Source organism: Tauraco erythrolophus, chromosome 14 (genome assembly GCF_009769465.1).
Source record: "Tauraco erythrolophus isolate bTauEry1 chromosome 14, bTauEry1.pri, whole genome shotgun sequence".
Classification (NCBI taxonomy): Eukaryota; Metazoa; Chordata; class Aves; order Musophagiformes; family Musophagidae; genus Tauraco; species Tauraco erythrolophus.
This window is the reverse complement of record NC_141478.1, coordinates 10,731,973-10,755,583: the sequence shown is the minus strand read 5'-3', so window position 1 is coordinate 10,755,583 and position 23,611 is coordinate 10,731,973. Positions and strand designations below refer to the sequence as shown.

At 36.7% G+C, this 23,611-nt stretch overlaps 1 protein-coding gene across 1 annotated transcript in view; it reads left to right on the top strand.

The window, feature by feature from the left end:
• Window positions 1–23,611, top strand: part of ADAMTSL3 (ADAMTS like 3) — a 181,620-nt gene that overhangs the window by 12,796 nt on the left and 145,213 nt on the right. Inside the window, exon 2 of the mRNA XM_009984607.2 lies at window positions 15,462–15,581. Coding sequence (XP_009982909.2) covers window positions 15,462–15,581 — 120 coding nt within the window. The remainder of the gene's footprint in view (window positions 1–15,461; window positions 15,582–23,611) is intronic.

Genomic DNA, 23,611 nt, shown 5'->3' with positions numbered 1-23,611 from the left:
AATCATAAGAGATTTACAGAGAAGGGTTTATTCTATTAACTTTAATTTATTTAAAACATCACTCAACTGAAGTTGAATTTGGTTTCTGTATTTTTGACTTTGTTTAAAAATGTGCTGTACATAACTTCCTTTGTTCCTTGAGTATTATTCTGAAAATAGTACAAATTGGCTGTTTTTAACGTACATGAGGAAGAAAATATTACTAGTAGTAGGTGGAATATTTAAGTGCCCTGTTTTTCTATTTGTACACTCACAGTAGACTTGAGGATTTAAGTGCAAGGTTTCCTCTTTTTACTGGAATTTTTTAATGTAATTTTTATACCTTGTGAAAGACTGGGACAAGGGCTCTCGCCTTCCTACGTATCTTCAGCCCCCAGCCTCCCAGGAAGCAGTAGTATGGAACACGTTGATTTAGAATAGGTATCAGGTTTTGGCTTGATGCTGAAGGAGCAAAACCAGGAGGGCAGCACAACCCGGTGTTTTCCCAGTCTGCATGAGACATTTGATTAATCTATGAAATGTTGGTTACTGGTTTGAATTCTTATGGCTTTTAGGCAATTTGGAATGATTCTGTGTTTGTAAATGGCAGGAATGAATAGTAGTGTCTTACTTTGAGATTGAGACCATATTAAATCTTCTTGGCATGGGCGTTTTGACTTGGAGATATTATTGGCCCATGCTTTCTTTTAAAGCCTCTTCTTTGAGGATTTTAAGTAGATAATCGGAGGTTTCTTGTTTTTTTTTTTTTTCAGAAATTGGTTTTATTTTTTATAGAACAATTTGCAGTCAGCCCCTTTCTCTGATATTAAAGCTAAAGTAACAAAATGAGGGAAATTGCTGCATGCATCATCTTAATCATTTTTAAGGAAAAGCACATAAGGAAGAGACAAACCTCATTCAGTCACTTTTGGATGGTTTTCTGCAAGAGGGCAACAAATTTCAGACCTTGTGTGGATGTGTAGGATTCCCTTCAGCCTTTTTACCAGGAACTATAAAAAGCTTTTATAAAGGCACAGAATAATTACAGCTTGAGTCAGGCCAGCAAGTTGGCTTTTTTCACTATAATCAGGATACAAGAACATCTCTCTTGGCAAGGAGGACTGGGCTCTGAAATAGAGATGTTCTGAACTGATAATCCCAAGTACAGCCAAACTTGCAAAGGAATACACAGGTTAAGATTTATATTTGGATCTTGTTATTTAAAATGGTTGCTGTTTAGGCACTATATGATAATGTTTGTATAGAGTGCAGAGGAAGCCAGGCCTGTAAAAAGTGCAAATGAAAATAGGGTTACTGCCACAGTTAACTTCAGCACGGCCTGACTCTGAGTGTAACTTATTGTTTACCATTTGTAAAGCAGTGGAGAACGTGAAGAGATGTATAATTATGCAGGATAAGAATAGATTGACTGAATCATTAAGAGCAGTGTTTCACACCACTTTGCAAATTCACCAGATTGCATAGGTTCTATTTTCAGTAGTTTCTAGTGTCATGGTTGTCTTCAGTCTGAGAAGTCATAGATGTATAGGGTGAAAGGAATCCTCTGCAATTAAATAAGAGGGAGGATGAATTTATTTCCCTGCCTTTGCACAGTCCATTGTTCTTGGATTCTGTCTGTATTTTGAAAAGGCTTAGAATGCTAAAGACAAACATATGAGAATCTGGAACCATGCTAAAGCTTTAGATATTGAACTGTTAGGGTTGGCCTCCTAGCTCACATTAGCTTGTACTGGCAAACTAAGAGCTGACTGTGGATAAGAAAATTCAGGGGAGGTTATTGCCACAGATTCATCCAAAAGTGCTCAGGAATAGTTGAAAAACATTCTGTAGGAATAGCGCATTTCTGTAAATCTTTAAAATTAAACTATGCTGTCAATTTTGTTTAACCTTACGCGCAAATAGTAGCAGTAAAAGAGAAGCTGCTAGATAGGCAAGAATAGGTGATTTTGCACTGTTGGTTAGAAGTCAGGCATGTATTGGGCACACTTCATTTCCTCTTTCCCTTGCTGTTTTTAAAAGTAGTGAGTGGGCTATCCCTTGTCCTACAAGAGTCATGACAGCTTTTCAAAAGACAGGGTCAAGTGGGCAAACCAAGATTGTGTACTCTTCTAGAATTCAGAATATAAAAGCTGCTTTTGAAAAGCTGTTCCTTAGTAGCTGTCCTACTTCTGAGAAAAATAGTGATGCTTTCCACTTTGCTGAAGCACAGGAGGCTGAATGACTCACCTTCTAAAAGATGTCTGTCACTTAGAGCTAATGGCTCATTTTGCCTCCAAGACGTGCATTAAGAGTGTGTATATACCAGCAGTAACAAGAGTCAGTCTCTCCACAGCTTTTCCTGTGTTGGTCAAATTAGGAAGGCTTTTCTGTAGCTTGAGTACAACCTCTACTTAGTGTTTGATCGTGTGTCTAGTTTTCAGTTGCTGGTAGATTCTGTGAAATGCCTGTAACTAGGTACATGCTCAAAAGTTATCGCCCCTTACAGTTGGATTCCCCAAACTGCTAGAAATAAGACAGTTTCTCTTACTAGCCATCTGCTGTGCCATTATAAACTCCAATGCGGTATTCTGAAGAAGTGAAATTATTCTGTTAAACTTCCTGTAGAAAGATAATCATTATTGGAAAGCAATGCATGACTTATGACATGTCTCAATTCATCTGTCCTGGGAGCTATCCATTGTACATACACATCTGCTTCTGTACACCCACACAGGATGGGAAGATATTCCTCCACAGGAAGGTCTTCCGTTCCCTCAGTATGCAGGTGGTATGTATTGGCAAATCACATAGTGCGGATATGGTAGCCAAGTTCCCAGAGTAATGCACACATAGTGAAGCAATTCTCTCAACTTCAGCTGTTTGAATGAGAATACAAGATGGGTGACTAGGAGTATAATTGCATGGCCTGTCTTTCAACATTCTATGATACCTGTTTTAATCACTTATACTTGCTGCAGGTTGCATTTGAAATATAGACCATTAGAGGGTTAAAAATGGTATGTTAGTGAGATCAGTTACAGTGAAGATATCTGGGGCTTAAAATATTTAAAAAGAAAATGCAGAGCTTTTAAGAGGATATCATACTTTAATTCCAAAACATTAGACAATGTCTTGCCTTTGAGTTATAGGTGTTCTTCAGTGTTCTCCATTCTTCATTCTTTTTCTGTTGTCCTGTTCATTAAATGTCTTTCCTAATCACCTGATTTTAAAACTGCTTAATGAAATTTCTTTGCTGGTCATAAAGGATGGGTGATGTAGTGTTGAAAATATCCTGATTAGAGCAGGCATCCTGTTCTGAATTAGCAGTTTTTATTTTCATTTTATGTCTGACTTACTCAGCTGTGTCTTTTAACATTTCAGCAATTCCAGTTCATTCAGAGGATTTATTTCATTCTTTCCAGCAGCAGATCCTGTGTTTATCTTTTCTCACCTCAGTAAGAGCCCTTTTCCCTTCACCATATCAGTCCTTCAGTTTACTGTACACATCATGTAGAAGAACAAAAATAAGTCATTAAACTAATGATCATTAGTCTTAACAGTTGTCAGTGAACAGATGCCTGCAGTGCCTGTCATGTGAGTCTTTAATTGCTCTGCTTTTTTACAGCTAAAGCATAGTTATCTAAGTAGTGCCTTATTAGCGAGTGTACATGTGAAATACTGTCAGCTAATGCTAGTAGATGAATTGTGACCAGGAAGGACAATCTTCGGATCATAATGGCAGGTCCTTTAGTCTTCTCTGATTTTGAGACCTTGCTTTTTTTTATCGAGATGCTTCTGCTTCTTTTGTTACATTATTTGCTTTTTATTCGCTTATTGACTTTTTCCCAATCAGCCTTTGCTTTGTTAATGCTGGACAGTGTGTCTGGCTCAATACAACATGCAGTTAAAACCATACCTTGCTTGAGATCTTTCACTGGCAAGAGACAAAGGCAAAGTATGCTTGGAGAACAACTACCTCTGTCTCTCTGAAAAAATTAAGTGGAAATAAGAAAATGGATGGATCAAAGATATCAAGACTGGAGTCACTGGACTGAGGGAATAGTTAAGCTGAGATTTAAATGAGGCTTATTTAAATATGTAACAGTGTGGATGCATGCTTGGAGAGTAAAGTTGCAGTGTTTGAACAGTGGGCTGGGGTCAGGGAAAGCATTTCAGCAGCAGAAGATCAGGTGAGACTGATCAAGATACTGGAAGCCAGTGGCAGCTGGTAACAACAGAGATGCTAATAGGACAAAGACTGTTTCTTAGGGAAAAACGACTCACTAGGAAGTAGCATGCCTTACCTGGTGGTTGAAATATCGGTATTCCTGACATCGGTAAAGCACAAAGAGCTTAAAAGCTCTAGAATATTTGCAAAAATTCATTTGAGCCTTAGTGACTGTGTGCTGTAAACAGTTTCTTTCGGGAATTTCTCTTTAAAATCATGCTGAAACAGGTGTGCACATGTGGAGGGTGCTTGGCTGAAAGGCATTCACCTCATGTGCCTTATTAATAGCCTTAAATCAACATTCCTATGGCAGAGCCATGACCATTTAACTGCTTCCTTATTGTGAAAATGTGCCTGACCCAGTCAATGTGCTCAGCAGCTCAGACTATAAACCCTGCAAAGCGACTTACTGCAATGGAGAAAGAAGAGTAGACGAACTGGATTAATATCACTAAAATTATCAGAAGTGGTGGAAAACTAACAGTGGAAAAGTAACGTTTTCCTCATCATGTGTTAGACACATTCATGCTGAGCTGTTGTAAATCATAAGTTAGCCTGAGAGTGAACATCTGGCTGTGGCATTTTCTACAGTCTAATTTCTTTCAGGTGAGACAGGATTCATCAGCTAGTGGTAACAAGGAGGAGAACCATTTTGATTATTTACACTCTTATTCAGGGTAGTCTGTCTTGGTAACTAGAATTTTGGGATACTTCCCTCGCCTCTCTTTGAAGATATGTTGACAAGATACAGCAGGTGCTCCCCTATTCTATGGGACAGCAGAACTAGGATTGTGTTTATAAGCATTTCGGTCATTTGTGGGTGCTGTCATACCACACGCTGTCTTTCCCATCTTGTTTGAGGAAAAGGGAGAAAATTATTTCTGATAATAAAGGACAGTGTAATATAGCACAGAAACACCCTACAGACCCATCTGAAGGCCTACATCAGAAACGAAGCAAATTCAGAGCAAAAATATACAGAATTTTAGCAATTAAGGTAATTAAATGTGGAAATAATGTATGTATTAGGTATATTCCTTTTTCTTTGATACACTCTAAACTGACTGAATCTTTTAGAAAGTGTTTCCTGTTTTAAAAAGAAGTGATGAACTTGCTGCAGAAATTTCCTCACTCGTTTCTGTGCCGATGTCATGGAGGTCAAATTAGTGCCTTTGGAACGTACAAGAGAAGTTCTGGCGCCACTGAGGTCAGTTCTCCATTTACTTGAGCAATTTCGCTCTGTTAATCTGTACATACACATAGATAAGGCTGTGTAAAGGCTTGTGCATTTATTCTTTGTGGAAGTCACTGAAGTAGGTCAGCAAACACCACTGATCAATAAAGATTGTTCTTGTGTCTTTTGTTATTTTAGTTTTAATTAGTATAGCTGAGTGACCTTTTTGTGTATAAGTATGTTCTTTTTAGAGGGATATTTATGTATTCTACAGTAAACTGATTTGACTTGTCCCTAAAGAGGAATCTTGCCACCTTATTCTTCATATTACTGGATTACACCTGTTTATATGGTATTTACAGGACTTTTTGTGAGTGTCATTCATTAAGAAGTTTTGTGATGGCAGACGTTGATTGTCAGAAAGTTTCTATCCTCCTAATCTGTTGAAGTTGCTTAGTTGCATGCTCTTTTGGTTCTCCTACTCGAATTTTGAACTGTTTGATCTTCAAAATAGTTGCATCAAAGATGAATTCTACCTGTTCAGTTCATGATAAACACCATGCTGTTGCTGATGACAATATTGCAGAAACAGTATGTAATGAAGAAAAATTACTAGTGCTGGGGCAGGCTTTTTTCGGGCTGGGTGCTTGCTAGTTTTCCCCTGCCACCTGAATCAAAAGCAGATGTACTGAGATTGAGGGCAGGGAGAAAACTCCCTGCCATTAACAATGACAGGCATGACAATGCCCTGCAATATATGATAGTCACTGATCAGCCTTCCTACATTACAAAAATCTCTGTTTATAATTGAACTTATGAACATCTTTAATGTCAAGATCTTCAATGTTTAGCTCTGAAGTATATAGTGGTTTAGGATTCTTTTATTTTCCCCCTAAGTGTGGTGGTTTTAATACCATTCCATTGCCCCACACATTTCCCTTCTTTGTGTTTTCATTATGCAACAGGAATTCTCTTAAAAATCTGGATCCACCACTAGTTCTAGCAGGTGTTTGGCTTCTGAGCTCCAGAGTTTTTTTCCTTATGCAGCTTATGGATGAGAATTTCACTGCCCTTAGGCACAATTTCAACTGAAGTATGTGAAAAGCATGTTACTATGTCAGTTCAAATTATATCACTATTAAAGAGAAAACTCGAAAGGAAATTAAATACAAATAATCACACTAACATAACATAACATTAATAACATTAAGATTATAATTTAAATTAAAAGAATCAGGAAAATCTGAGTCAGGAGTCTCATGTCATTCTTAGCCAGACTCTCCTGAGAGTAGCCATTGTAAAATGAGGATAATGACAACTTTGAGTCATATGAGATCTCTTGATGAATAATACTATAATAATGTAATATGTAAGAACTAAGTGTATTTTCTAACTCTGTACAATATAGTGTATAGGAACTAAGTATTGTGTGAAGTCTTGTATCCTATTTTCTCTCATCTTTAGGCTATTTATCTGATAGCGACTAACAATTTTTTTTGCAGTACCCAACAATGTGCTAGGTCTCACGTGTTATCTGTCTTGGTGTGTTTAAACCTGCATGTAGAAAGGTTGATCATATCTAACTGAGCATATTGTTCCTTAAATCCTGCAGTCTTGTCAGTATGGGCATGTTGCTGTGGCCAAACAAAAACAAAGGGACATTTTGTTAGTGCTGTGTTAGCATTTTGTTCTTGCTTTATATTAGCTTTTAGGAGCTTAAGGACCCTTTAGAAACGTTCAACAAATAAGAGATAAACAGATTTCCATGAGAACATACTTCAATAATGCTGAAAGGACTTGATTTATGACAAGAATTTTACCAATCATTAGGTTAATAAGGAATAAAGAGACTCTTTTGTTTGGAATAGTGGAACATATGGTGAAAGAAGGGATTAACAAAAATATTTTTAAAGACTTCAGTCACCTATGTCTATCTTACTTGCAAGACTTTAAAAAGAGGTTTTAATTAAATAGTATTTTCTGTCTCACTTCCAGATTTTTTTTAACATGATACTCCTTCCCTTTCACTGTTTTAGGCACAAAGGAGTGTTCATCAAGAGAATTTTAGTAAAACTTCAATCTTTTTTTAAAACAAGAGTGAAAACTTCCCCTAATCACTCTTCCTGCCCCCAAAGTACCAAGCCACAGAACGTGCAGGTAGAATCTTCCTTCACCATTCAAAGCTGTTCTTAGTATTTCACACTATCATAAGGCAGTGCTTTATTTAAGATAAATTGTTGAACAAGACCTTTAGATAAAACACATAACCAAGTAAAGAAAGAGAAAAACGTGATGGAGCAGTCAAGCTGTGCATATAGGATATACGAACTCAAGAATGATTTCCTTTCCCTCCATACAACAGGTACAGTTCCTCCTCTCCATACTGCCAGCTCCGCTCAACCTTTCAACACTGATGCCACTGGCATACTTAACATAGCTTCTCAGCATCTGTAAGGAGACAAAGCAGACATCCCACTATGGTAGGAGTAAAAGTAGTATCACCACTGTGGCAGGAAATCAGAGGACAGGGATTAGAATTACAGATTTTTTTCTTCTTATCTAGTTTCTTCTCTTCCTACTAGTAAATTCATATCTTTGCAAGCCTTTTTTCTTGTTTTTAAGAATAGATGTACACTTTGTATGTGAAACTCTACTCTCAGTGGTAATAGTAATACTCAGATTTTATAGTATGTTTTATCCATAGGCTATAAAGTTGCTTTTATGTTGGCTCTAAATATTGTTGTGCCCATTCCCCCAAGGCTAAACTAAAGACTCAGGGAAATAATTAAGAATTGCATATTTTGAAAGCAGAATCAGATCCATAGCCACTAACTTTCTGACAATAATTTGAAATCAACTGCTCCAGAGTCATTTTATCTCAGTACTCTATTTTGTACCCTGGCTCTTATTTATGCAAAGCTAGAGAGCGCTGAGTATCTAGTATAATTCACACTCCTAGTAGTAAGTGCTCTATCCCAAGGGATGTTGTTCTGCTTGCAGATGACTTTGGGCCCTGGTTCTGTAAGGATGTCAGTGGGAGCATTGCCATTGATATCACTGGGAGTAACTTCAATCTGCTAGTGCAGCTCATTTAAAAGCAAATACTGTACTAGGCACATCAAATCAATCCTTTGGAAAGAAGGCAGAGTCTGCCTAACACAGAGTTTAGAAGCGGCTCCATTGGAAGGAGGAAAACTTGAGGGTTCATATTTCTTTTGGAAATATGAAACAGGGTGGATATTTAAGCTGGGTTTTGAAACTAAATGAGACTTTGGCTAAATACTAATGCAGTCTTTCAGTGAAAGGTTTAATCTTTTAGCCAGACCATAGCAAGAGAAAACATTAGTTGTTGATAAATATCCAAAAGCTTAATCACTAGTATAAATTTTAGAAGGTAAAGAAAAAGATTTCCAAAATGTGTTGATCTCAGTCTGCAGCCCAAGCTATGCCAAAGAAAATGTCTTTACATTTAACCAAGAACAATTTTGGTAGCAATGTCTTTTTCTAGAAAAGACTGAAAGACAGTATCTTAATTTAAAACTAAAATGATCTGTTATCTTGTGTTCAGTGTTGGTTTTAATTTGTGTGAACATAAAGCGTAAAAAAAGTCTAGGTTGAGCACTGTTGTTTTGATAATATGAAGCACATTCAAGTCAGTGGAATGACTCCTAGTGTTTGAATGGGCACAGGATGGACTTGATTTGAGCAGCAGAGATGATGTAGGCAGCTGCTTTCTTGCAGTTGTGAATATGATTGTAGTTATAACTTAAATTCAGTTTTCAATAGTAGACTCAATTCAAGCAATTGCTGAACTTTCAGTTTCTAAGTTGCTTGCTGACATTTTTTATTGTGTCATAAACAGATGGCTTATGTAAAATGCTTATGAATTGTCTTTTGCTTATCTTTGTATGCATCTTCAAGTTACAGGCACGTTTTCCCAAGTTTATTTTATTTCTACAGGTTCTAAACAGGTCTAGAGTGAGAGATGAGAAGAATGATTAGATTTGGGATTAAATCAGACAGGTCTGAAGTCTGCCTTTAACTAATATGAAGCATGAACCATGGAAAAACAATCCTGAATTACACACTTGAGTTCTGTCCCTGGAAAAACTTCTGGTTTGGTCTTTCAGGTTGTCTCGTCGTCTCAGTTGTGGCTTGCCTGATGAAACCTGACAGTCATGTTCAGTGTTTCAGGGTTCTTTTATAAAGAAGTACTTGGCTTTCGTCCGTTCAGCTGAGTCCTTTGTCTTTTTTTTTAAAGAAATGGTGTTCATGGTTTAATTCTGGTTTGAAATGCTGGCCTCTTAGTTTAATGGCAATAATTAAATAATTGGCCTGGTCTCCAGAAACGCTGAGCTGCTGGCAGCTTCTGTGGAAACTCAGTTCACTTGTAGGGTCTTTAAATGTTTCGGAGCTTCTAGCATTAGGAAGTTGATTTTGTAAATTTCAGCCATGACAAAAACTAATCTGAGTCTTGCTCAATATTTATTCATCAGGATTGCTCTGGAGATATCTAAAGATCTGAACCATTAATGTGACTTTGTTTATCTGGTAGCACACTTCATGTCGTGATGAAACTGGAGTGTGATGGTCTACTAACATTTTTGTACTGGGTTCCTTGAAAATCCATTGAATTGAATGGCTTCTTAGCTGGTGTATTACTTCCCTAGGGTGTAAATCATGCTACAGCAGCTTAGTAGACAGATAATTAACTTGAATTAAATCAGAAGACACACATTTTGATATATAATTGGGCTTGCCATGCATATTAATCTGACAAATATGTATTTACAAGTCATTAAGAATGCAGATATTTTTTCACTTTATCTGCTTTTCCCATCCTTTTCTATAAAACAGTGATTTTGAAAACTAACACTCTCAAGACCTTGACCAATTTTCCCATTCCAACAAGAACTAATAAAAGAGCCACAAAACTATGGGAAGCAAACTGCCTTCACCATGCTGTTCTCTTTCTATAGAATTTCCTTTGGGCAGGATAGTGCAGTTGTGCATAATTGTTAAGCTTTTGGTGACTGGACCCTTATCTTTCATCTGTTCCCCTTTTTAGAAACATGATATGGAGACAGTTTCATGAAAAGTGTAGTATTTTGTCATCTTTGGCAGTTAAAATAGATAATTCTGAAGTTTTCGTTTTCATCATTACACAAACCAGTTCTCATTATGCTCTCAATTTTAGCAAGCATGCAGGCTTAGTTAGGGAATGACTGATTTAAGTCTAGATAATGCCGATTTGCATTAAGGAGGGTACATAAGAGCATAGTTCTGATTTTTCTCTTAATGTGTTTCTTGGTGCCAAGAAACTCTAAAATGAAGAATTCCTCTGTTCCTGAAAGATTAGTGTTTTATTTCTAATTATGTTCAAGTCAGTTCTTTAAGACGTTCCACCTCTGTTTTCTCATCTTCTTGACCTTCACAACTCAGACGTAGCAGAAAGCTCACTTTCTAAAGCTGCTGTTTATATATAAATATGGAACAATTACTTCTCAGTCTCTTGGTGGCTATGATTACATAGAATAGTTGCATGTTGGTATGGGGTTTGGTTGAACTTTGTCATAGCCTTTGTATCAAATGATCCCCAAGAACTGTAGACTAAACTACATTTTTTAATTTATCTGAAATTACAATAACAGTTTAAATCCTTGGATAAAATTCTTAATCTGTACCTTGGAAAGAATGACCAATAATTAATATTTGTAATTTTTAGTCATAGGGAAACTATATTTTAGTGATTGCTCTGATTTGATAATTACAAGTGAGTTGAATGGCAATAGTTAATATTAATCCTGGCTATCAAGGGAAAAAAAGAGCAGTTGAAGTAGTTTGCCTTGTGTAGTGGTTCCTGTGAGTGCTAACAGGATTCCTTTTGGGTCAAACTGAACCAGATGATGTGCCCCAGCAGCACACCTACTGTGCTTCAGTCACTGAGATGTTCAGTCCATAAGACTGACTAGAGCTAGTTTAAAATTAATCCTTCTCCTTCAAATATTCTTTGTGTGGGCATTCAGTCCTTTGCACTGTTTTAATCTGTACATTCAGTCCTACTTGGCCATGTGACTTGCTAATGTTAATATTGGCTGGAAAGCACTCTGTAATCATCTCTTTCGGTAATAAAATAAAAAGTGAAGTCTCCAAGTCCACCAACTTCAACTCGGGCAGATCCTTCTAGTCAGAGTAGTATACAGGGCAATGAAATCGGGCAGCAGTAAAAATGACAACATACAAGTCTGGGTGAAGGGAGATAGAGGCTTGGATATGAGCTATTCATTTTGTCTTCTGCAATTGAAACTGGAAGAGGGATTTAGTCTTCAAGCACTCAGAGTGGGGAGTGATGAGTGAGAAAGCAATCAACCTGGGATCAAAGCTGTGCTCACAGCATAAGCCTTTGAATAAGAACAGCACCATTTTACACTTCGTGGAGCCTGCAAACATTATCTACTTATCAGGATAGTTCTCCTTGATCACATAGATAGAATGATGTAGCAAGGAAGACCTTATTTTCATCATTTTTTGACTAATAAGTTACATGTTCTGAGTGATCGACACTCAGAAAAAATTTTCAAACATCAATCTGTTTCCAACTTTTAAGTTTTCTTTTTTCTCACTATGGCTGTACACACTTCCTTGCTACCTGATATATTAATTTCAAATAATTTTATGCAGTGATTATTATATCTGGTTTGGCTACATTATCACCTTCTACTGTCTTCATATGCTTAAGGTGATCATAAAAGATGGTTTAAAATGCCTGTTCTAAATCTTAAGTGTTCTTGTAATTTGACATGTTTAACTTAAAGCGAATAACATTAAACTGGCCATTAAACAGACTTAAAACACTAGCATGGAATGTAATTGTTTTCTGAAACTTGCGCTTGTAGTCTTTAGTTTAAAATGTGAATTTATATCGGATTAGCTAAGTCATTCAGAGATGATCCCAAATATACTATAAACCCCCAGACTGTTGAAATTTGAGTTACGTTTTAGCAAAAGTGCCCATAGAAATATAAAAGCCTCACAAGGAACATTGGTAGATTCCTCAGTGGGGAATAAAGTGGACTAAGTGGAAACAGTACTTTCTGTGTTCAGCACAATGTATGAATGAAAGTGCATTCGACACATGCAGATTATTTGAAGGTACCTATATCTAAAGGGGGGGAAAAAATGTTTTTCTGCTACTTTGAGTTGATACAAAAGCTTTCTTTGAGAATTTGAAGCTTTGATTTTTTTTTTTAATTAACTTCTTGCTCTGGGTTGTTTGTCAGCTTTACTTGGCTTCAACATCAACTTGCCAGGACAACTGGTAACGTGTTCTTAGATTTTTATTTTCAATTAAATGCTTTGCTGCATTATTCCTTACTGTAGTTATACTAGGTAGAAGGACTTATTGCTGTAGTTAGCAGATCAGTTTCATTGTAACCTCCTGTGCAATCGTATGAAACAATCTTTTGCATTGAATTTTTCCATTCTTGGAGGCCAGGTTTTGCTTGCCTTGATCTGACAAGCATTCTTCTGCTTCTCCAGTGGCTAACTGCTCATTAGTTTTTAATACAAAAATTGAATGTGTGTGAGAAGCCCTTGGTTTTTCATGTTATGTTTATTAAATTGTTATTTTGGCTTTGAATGTTAGCATCTTTTGTATTCAAAGCATAATACAGTCCAAAGTCTTTCTATTTTAAATGTTTAGCTTATAAGTATGAGAAACAAGCAAGTTAATCACTACATATTCTACTGGCAAATTTGTTTATGGGAAATTAAGCCATAATATGATACATTTATCTAAGAAGTGTGGTGGGGTAATTTGCATTCTCTTCTGTCTGTAAATTAGGCAGCTCTTTCAAAAATATTATTATAATTTGCTAGCACTTAACACTGTTCTTTTCCAAAGTATTTTACAAATATAAACTAAACGTTACAATACACCATTAGTATAGCTCTGTTGGTGTTGTGTATTAATCCTGGGGAAACTGAGGTAGAAATGTTACGGACTTTAACCCAGGTCACTCAAGATTTAGAACATATCTCTTAACCATTAGTCTTGTGCTGAAATCATAGGATTACGTCACTGCCATATTCCCTCATATAGGATCTATCGATAGCCCATTGAAATCAGTGGGGAAAAATGCCAGATTATGTCAGCCAGTTTCACGTCTGGGTTATACTTAACATGTCAAGGCTTGCGTCAGCTGCAGCCAGCTTGGATTCAGCATGAAGCATAACTGTGGAACTCTCTTGGTTGCTTTATTGGGAAACTATTATCAAATGTAGATTTATTCTCCATATTTTATGATTTAATTCTGCATAAATAAAATCAGTTGACTAAAGTGTACAAGTGAGACCACTGCTATAACAGGCTTTATAGAAATGTCATGATAACATGATGTGAACATGAATTACTCTCATGTAGGCCTGATGAAAATCCTCTTTAAAATCTTGTTCAGTCTTGCATGCTAAAAAGTGACCTTTTACCCTAGTCTAGACATGTCCTTTGCAGGCTATTTCTAGTTTATATGAAGATTGCTTGATTTAAAAGAAGCATGTTAATTTAATGCTGTCACGAATGATGGGGTTTGCAGTCTGAGAAGCTGACAGCTTCTTTGCAGAACAGAGTAAGCAAAAAGCAATGTAAGTTTCTCCAGACCCACACTGTGAATGACATCTCATCTGCTTTTTATGATACAAGTTGTGAGCTTCAGAAAATGAATTCGCCGTAACAGAGAAACTACAGAAGGTCTTGCCTTTCTTTTCCACCACAAACTGGATGAATTATGTGGATTACTTTTGAAACCTCCAGTTGTCTGGCACTGAGATTACACATCTATGTTTGGTACTGTTCTAGCCAACGGTCTGGAAACTGGTTGATGGCAACTGCTAGCTTTCATTTAAAATCACTATGTATATGTCAAAATATCAGTTTAATTAAATCCCATGTAAGTTGACTCATTGGGACATGTCCAACAGTAACTTGTACATTTCAGGCCTTGTTTTCTTCCCTGAAAAGTTTCAATCTCTTGGAATGTAATTTTCATCTCCTCACCCTTTCCACTCTCCCCCTACAACAGCTGGACTTGTTATCCTGTGTTTAAAAGATGATTGCTTATTTTCTCTAGTATGCAACCAAACTACCTTCTTGGGTAGAGTTACAACGTAGCACGAATAAGGACTGAAGTGTCAGTGCAGTATATTTGCTGTGAATCTGGGATGCTTTAGATCTCGGATGCAGTGACAGGGTATTCAGCCAGCATGTGTGCAGCATGTCTAGCCTGTTTCAGGTGTGTTATGATTATTGAACATGCATAGATCAGTTAAGCAAAGACATTTGTCTAATAAGGGCCCAGGTGCAGCCCAGTTGGAGGTACTGAATTGATTCTGACAGAATTAGCTCCTCTATAGTTTGAAATGGGCCCTTCTTCCTTTCTCTGTGTTCTCAAATGCCCTTCACCAATCAGGAATAGTGTACAAAACTAATATGGACCACTGCCTGGTGTTCAGTGATTCCCTAGTCCTGATTTCTTCTTCGCAGTAATATCTTCCTGCAGGGTAGGAAAGTAATTCATTGTGTCATGGTTTCATAGGTTACTCTGTTTGAGGAAACTGGACTAGATGAGCTATCAAGATGCCTTCCAAGCTGAGTTATTCTATGATTCTATGTCTTTGTATCTTCCTGGAAGAACAGATATGTGGTATTTAACCAATAGCCTGTTATCTGTAGCAGCCAGTAACTGCCTAGTGAAATGTGTAAGGAAGAAGAAAGTATAGCTTAATGTTGTTTTTCAGTGTCTTTTAGAAGTGATGGTTATTAAGCCAGAGATGTTAACTTTTTATTTAATGAGTGATTCTGCAATTGAGGTATCTTGCTAGGTTCTGAACCACTGTAAGCATTTGGCATATCCTCATCATGGATTGCTGTAGCAAAGTATCCACCCAGAAAGACTGTGCCTGAAAACACATTGCATTTTTTTTCCAGAAGTTCGTGTCTAGTCCTTGCGATTATATGCATATTTTCAAAAATTTTTGACTTGCGTTTGTAGTAGCTGTAATGTGACCTTTCTGAATCTCTTTCAGACGAGAGCAGAGCAATCCCAAGGTGCATACTTCTTGCCTGAGTTTGCACTTTCTCCACAGGGGAGTTTTCTTGAGGATACCACGGGGGAACAATTCCTCACTTACCGTTATGATGACCAGGTCAGTATACCATATGCAAAAATAAGAGATTGTCACATTCATGTGAAGGAGAGACAGATTACTGTGAAACAAATGAAGAAACAAAATGTGTGTTCTTTTGAAGACACATCAAATTTATAGCAAATTGAATGGTAGCACACTATAGAAAATAAAAATTAAGGCACTTAATTGTAGAAATAATAGCTCAAAACCACTTATGGAAAATATTAATAGGATGTAGTAGAGATGAAAAGAGCCATGTTTTAGTGGTGTGTTAATAGATCTTTACAGTTAGCTCTGTAAAGTGTGTAGAATTAGAGATTGTTGTCCTTTCTGTGAATTGACCAATCCTAAATTGTTTTATTTCACGGATAAATCAGTATAAGGCAGATCTTGCATTTCTCAGCTTGTGAAAAGTCAGCATCTTTTATTAGTTCAGAAAGTTTTCAGAAAGGAAGGTTGAGTGAATTATAAAGAAACAAATGCAAAGTGTAATAATGGATGAAGCAGAGTGTTTAGAAAGCAACAAATTATGTATTTTAAAGTTAAAGATCTTTAATGCTTTCTCCAGACCCATAGAAACATTATGTTAAACATGGAATATAGATATAAGTGTAAAGAAAGCAACATGAAAGAAATGCTGTTAATCTTGGCAAAAGATCTAAAGTAAACCTAGGAAATGTGTGGCATGCTGTGGAAATTTACTCATAACACAATGTGTTCCAGAAGTCAGTTGAACTTCACATCAAAACTGTCTGAATTACATTCGTAGACACTTGCAGTACATTTCTTAATGTAAGAGGAGGGAATTTGTTAGGAAACACTCCCTGTAAAAGTGAGAGAAGAGACAAACTTGCCCTAAAGTCACAAGGTATGGTTCTGTCAAGTGATTGGCAGCTTTATCGTGAAAGATGATCTGCTTGCAGGAGCTACTTAGAGAAAAATAGTTTACTCATCACTGCTCTAAAGAGAACAGAACTGAAATGAGTTTATTAAAGCTTTAGACTGCATATCCTTTCTAGGAAGACAAAAGGAATCAGAAAGGATACAACAGAAAGCATGCTGAGCTACTGAAAATTATTTGATTTTAGTTGAAATATCTTTACCAATAATTCATACTTTTGCTACCCTAGAGAGGGTCTTGATTATCAACAGAAATGGTACTTAGGTAAGATGTCTCCTGGACTAAACACCTGGAAAAGCAATAACTTACAGGACAGCAAAATGCAGCTGCAACTCAGGCTGAGTTTAATGACAGTAGTTTAAAAACTCTATAAAGATTATTCACTTTGATCAAAATAGCTTCCATTAAATGGAGAAGATAAATCAAATATGACATAGGGATACTCTGAGTCTTTGAATATACTGTTTGAATTGTGCGAATAGCATAGCTGATTAAAAAACAAAGAAAATTAATCCCCCCAAAACCCTTTCAAATACCAGCATAGCTCTGTACAGAAGCCAGTTCCAAACTCAATTCCATTTGATGGAAAGCTTTCCAGTAATTCCATTTGGATCTGAACAGGATCTGGGATATGGTCAGCTTCTTTCACGAATGTGATTCAGCTTTGAGGCGTGCTGTTCGCAGACACTTAGTGAGCAGTGTGAAATTAAGTTTGAATTCTTGGAACTCAAAGTGATGCTAAAACATCGGAATGTTGAAAATAAAAGCAACCGTATTAGTAGCAGTTTCTTTTGAAAGGAGATTGAGTCCTTAAGCGTTATTTATTAAAAAGTATAAATACATTGAATGCAGATGGGAATTGGTCTATATCTCTACCTTTCTGTGAGTAAACCAAGAATTCTTTAGTAAATAGAAAAATTATTCTCCTTAATTTTCTAAGACATTAATCATAGAAATGTAGTAATGTACAGTTATAATTTACTTATACTTTTGCTGAAATGCTCATATAAAACTCCATTTTATCATGTGATCAAACTAAGCCAGAAAACTTTAATTTTTTGGGTTTTTTTTGTTTCATTTTACTCTTTCCTATGGCATCTACTCTATGAATGGAAGGAAGTCTTAAACCAGAGGGTGAAAATCCTTCATTGGATAATTTTTTTATTTTTGTGAGCTGATATGGATAGGCTTGATATGTGGTAGTTGTGATAAGGATATGCAGATGAACAAAAAGAGAAAAATGTTTATATATTGAAAGGCCATTTTTAGTTACCTAACGTATCTGACATGGAAATGGAATCAGTACAAGAAGGTTGTCACATAATAAAAGAAAAATAAAATGCATTAACATCTTCTCACATATCTTAATTCAGTTTCAACAATTCACTTTCTGTCCTGCCCCACTGCAAAGGGATGCTGGCCTGCTGGAAATACATTCCTTCCTTTTCCCTTAACACCAGAATTGTCCTATGGGCATCCCTACAGAGTCCTGGTGTTCCTGTACATCCTAAGTTAAATTAATTTAGTTGAAAACTGGAAAAGTGAAATAACCTTGTGCACTTGACCCCAACAAAACAAGAGGCCAGTCTTACCCGATCTATTGTGAAGATCATACCTCCATCTGTGTTCATGGAAGGGTGCAGAATAGATAAAAGGGATGAGAGGCTCCCAAAACTGTGGCATGGGGTGGGAGAAGAAGGTGGGTCACAACCTGTGTTCTTTTGGCTAGTCAACAAGATGTTGAGACCCCTGCAGGGAAAGTGATCCTTTTGTCTCTTCCCAAGGGTGCCCTTTCTCCTTTGCACTGTTCCTTGTATCTAGGACAATAAAATTTCCAGTTTGTTGGGACAGATGAATATTATTTTTATGTAGCATCATCATCGTCGTCATGATCCAAGATTAGCTTCCTTACATCCTCCAAACAGAAGAATGTTTCAAAGGGGTTTTCTTTGGCTGTTGTGTGTGATATTTTTCAAGCAGGGAGCCAGTTTAATCGGGATCATTCATTCCTTTGTTAGTAAGTAATCTCAGTAAAATAGAACTAGCTGTTACTTAAATATTCAAAAGTATTTGCTATCTAAAAAGACTAACTTACAGTTTGAAATGGAAGATGAGTAAATATTAATAGGAACACACTGTACTCTGTTCTAGCCCAGCAAAATTGCATATGGATTCATGTTGTACATGCAAGATAGTACATTTTGTTCTGGTTTAATCTGGCAGGACTGCTCTCATTTTTGTACAGGATTGCGCTAACCCCTTTGCATATTCAGTGGCTACGTGTGTACTGAAGAATTACATGCAGATGAAATTCTTTGGCTAGATATTTTCAAAATTCAGTGAATATATCCTTTTTACCATTTCTATGACTATAGAACAAAATACCTTATAGGACTTGACTAGATACTGCCACCTTTACTTGCTGAGTTGACATCGGGACAGAATGGTACATTATAGTTTTGACACATTTACTGCTTTATCTTCAGGAAAAAAGGAAAACAGTGATTCAAAGCAAATACTATGGAGGACTTCCAAAGAAGAGAAACATAGAAATGTTTGCATTGAGCATTTTCTTATAGCTCCTGCATTGTTCAGCAAGCTGTGTCTTGCATCAGTGTGTTGCATACTGCATTTCTAAAATTCTAAGTCAATGTAATTTAAATCTAATCTAGTACCAAACAGATTTTGATGCGTAGCCAGAGACTTCGCTTGCCATTAGAAATTTGAGACTGAAAAAATATGCCCCTCTCCTATCATTCTTGAATGAGTTTTAAAATAAATATATAAGTAATAGCCCTTTCTCTGACTTTGAGATACGAGCTGAACCTTGCCATAAGGAATAATTTCCTAGTTTTCTTTCTGATTTCTTTTGGCTTTTCACCTTTTAATCTACTACAAGGAATTTTTCTCTTTTCCAGAATACTAGAAGTACTGGAAAGCTTTCTTGCAGAAATAAAATGTTCTTGTTTTCTGACACTTAAGGTATTGCTTCCAAGTATTAAAACCATTCCATATGACGGACCACCAACAAGGACAGTGGTGAAAACTTGGTTGGGCTGAATGCTTGAAGTACCTTTCCACTTTGATTGGCTGGCTGAAAGAGACAGGGGGTGGGGAGGAGGAAAGAAAAAAAAAATTATCTTTTAAGTAAGAAAATGTTTGCTTGACCAGTTAGCTTTCTGACCTTGTTCCTCCTAAGTTTTATGATATTTGCAGATTTAAACTCATAACAAGGAAGTCCTGATTCTGGAATTAGACATACGGCACTAAGTAGCCCAATATTGGCAAAGAAACATAGTGTTTCTAAACACTTTTTTTTTTTAAAAAAATGCAGTCAGGAAGAATGGTAAATATTGGCATCTTGAAACCACCCAGCAAGAAATTCAAATAATGAAAATCTATGCTTTCAGACTTTTGAGTGTTTAGCTATGCAAGGTAAGGTAGAAACCAGTGAGTTGGTTTTCAACTAGATGTGCAAATTGTAATATATAGGCTGAGGCTGGTATAATTCTTTTAATAAGTAGCCTTTCTTTGGATTTGCCAGAAAAGTCTGCTATAAAGTGAATGCCAAAATTGGAAGAGTAAATATTCTGATATGTGTTCTATGACCTTCAGAAAGATAAATACTCTGGCTTGGTTTCTGCTTTTTCTGGGAGGGAAGAAGGGCGGTATTTAAAAGCTTAATTTTAAAAAAGCCAGTGGAACTCAGGATCTAGATGACTTCAGAAATTAAGGTAGAAATACTGATGGAGCCTGTTATTCCACCTTTTTATTTGTAGTCAACCAGCAGTAAATGTGTGTTCTGTAAGTTTTTCAAATAGTATAAAGTAAACTGTTATGTGGACACAAGTGTCTTATGGATCCAGCCGGGCTGACAGCCGTTTTCCCCCAATTACTCACCTGCTTTCCCCATTCCCCCTGCTGATGATGGCCATCCTCCCTGGCCTGCCCAAGCAACAGATGTGAGGCACTGCCTGGTTTTGAATATCAGCTGCTTGCTGGCTTCTTGTAGTCTGAGCCCTTTTATTCCATTGCCAGCTGGTTTGCATGTAATTCACCAGTGAAATGGAACTAGAAATTGTTGGGCTTGGAGACGAGTCATGTAAGGGACAAACTTACTTCAAATTAACACATCAGTGACGACAAGTTCTAATCCTGAGAAGGTAGTAAGATTTGTAGTTAGTGGCATGTTTGCTACTCAAATACATAAAGCTCAAACACTTTCCTTTTGAGAAGGAGCCAGAAACTTGTGTTATACTGTGATATGACATTTTTGTTGATAGCCTGAAAAAGCATTCAGAACTATTAAAAAGATTTAACATCTTGAATCTCAATGTCTAGCTCTTCATTTAAAGATTCTTTTTGGAATGATAAAAGCTTTTCTCAAGTAGGCATAAACTATTTCAGGAGTTTTTCTACAATACAAACTTTCCACCAACAAACACTCCTGGTAGTTTCATTTGTATATTCTGAGAGTGAGCTGGTAATAATTTTATCTAAGCACAAGAGCTGCAGCTGCTAATACTTGGCTACCTGAACTTCAGCATTATGTTAGAAATACTCCTCTTCAGCAGGGTAAAGGACTGACCTGGCAGTCCTTACACAGATTGCTGATATTATAATAACACAAATTCCACTGACTTGAATCCTGCAAGTAGGTCCATTATCTTAGGTTGAAACATCTTGTAACAAATTATAAGGTCAGGTTTGTGGTACTCCATAGCAATCATACAGATGTTAATAAGGAGTTTTAAATCATGTTCAAAGAGTTTAGACCCATATGTTTTTAAGGCTGTGTGAAGATAAAATGTATTATTTGGTGTTTTCATGGAAACTTAACTGAAGGTGATAGGTGCTCCCTAATATTTTCAATTCTTTTGCTCTTTTGCTTATTTTTTCATACCTTTTTTGTTCACAGTTTTAATTTGGTTCTCTTTATTTTTGAGGTTATGGATTTTTTTATTTGCTTTTTTTAATATTACTTAGATAAGGAAATTAGATCCATAATCAAGTGAAACGTGTTTGATTTGCAGTGGGAGGTGGGGTAAGGGAAACAGGGATTAAGAGCAAATGAAAACCACTCCATTTCAGGCAAAACTGCTCTTACAAAGGCTGGTACTAAATAAGTCAGGCACGATCCTGTTCAAACAATACTTTTGTTTAGGCTAATTGCTTGCTGGAAGTGTGCAACTAGCATATGCACAAGTAATTATGTCATTAGTGATGTATTCTTGTGCGTGACAGATTGTTTAGTGAACTGAGAACTATTTTAACATACTTTTGTTTATTGACAAACTGAATGGGGAACTGGCACTTTGAAAAGCACCAAACAACATGTTAAGCTCAGGATTTTGTTCAGAGAAAACAGTGGAAGTGCTGTGTGCATTACGTTGTTTTTTTTAGTGCACTAAGAACTACAGACTTTCTTGTTTTGTATTACTGCGTTAGTCCCAACCCTGCCAGAGGTCTCTGTGTATAAATCAGACTTACAGAAGCCAATAGGTCTTCACCCTGTGCAGGATAAGTGTCTTCACAGGGAATCTGTAATACAATTTCTGCAGAAAACACATTTTATATCATCTCAATTTGGATCAAATACTTACTATGAGGTTGTAATCCTATTCCACTAAATTCTGTGGTAAAACTCATTGGCCTGGATCCTTAGTCCTTCTGTAGCTGTGATAATACTGGCCTCAACGATTGGCAGAGGATTCCCAGGTAACAGAAGCAGCCCCTTATTTGCTAAGTCCTCCCCCAAAATGACTTCTCAAGGAAGAAAGGAGAATGGACATAAACTTTCAGGTGTTTCTGTTATTCCTGCTCCCCTGGGTGCTGGACAGATATTGAGGCTGCTCTAATGGATGATAAAAGGCTATACAGGGATGCATAAAGCTTTGCTATATACCCCTGCTTGAAGTGGTGTTGAGAGCAGCTTGGATGCAGTATGTGACTGAGACCACTGACTTGATTAGAAAGAAGATTCAGATTAGAGGAAATACCTATTTGTGGAGACTAAGTGAGAAATAATCAAGAGTATCTTTTCTACTAATGGAAAATAGAACTTAATTGTTAAACACATTACTTTCTGATACCCTGATTTTCTTTCTTTTTTCTTGGACGTATCTTTGGGGCCACAATTGCATGTTCATTCAGTTTGAGGTTGGTCTATATCAAACCAGAGAACTTTAATATTAAAAGCCCTTGTTTTTATAGCGTCTCTGCCATGCACATTTTTTCATAAAGCATTGAATTGTTTTAACTTATGTTCAGTGTTTTGTGTTCTGAGGTTTTCAATATAGAGTTTTCCCAAATAGTTTTTTCGGTTCCTAGCAATAGATTTAAGGTCTTTCCCCCTGAACCCACCCTGAAGCAGACAGAAGGATGTGTACTTGGGCAAATATTCTACTGTAGAGCCTTTAACTTAATTCTGCTGCACTGAACTAGTAATAAGACACTTGAAGTGAATTAACAATATGCAGACTAGACATCCATTTGACATTCTTTACTGGAGACCAGTGATTAAATGGTGAGAGATCAATACAATGTAATGTGAGTTTGTCACTGACCTCCTCGTGCCCCCAGGGTACTCCCAGCAGTTGGCATGTGTACTTATCCAAGAACTTTGACATTGATAAAGGCTTAGCTTCAGACTTCTAAATTAAGACTGAAAGGTCTGGAGGTAGCAGAAGTGATCCGATGCTTACACAGCTCTGATGCACCACTGCTACTATCTATCAATAAGAGTTCATTGAGATATAGTAGAGAGGTGCTTCTAAATGTAAAAGATAGCTTTCAAGTACTGTAGGAAACACAATACTTGGAACTGGAAAGCCATTCTTCAGATGGTACATGGAAGAGAGGATGGTTTTAGGCTGATAAAGCCCAATGATGAATTAATAGGTTTATTTACACAATGCGAATACATTTTAAAACTATGTCTTTTCACTGGTCTCAGTCAAGACCAGAAAAGGTTGTATTTAGTTTTCCAATAATATAGGTAAATTAGTTGATCTTCTCAAGCTGCTTAGAACTTAAGTTTTGCACAAATGAGAAGATAAAAGTTTGTATTGCTGAATTTTTCATGATGTATGAATAGGATTAATTGGATTTTTTTTCTTCTGTGCTGCTTCTGCCACAGATAACTTTA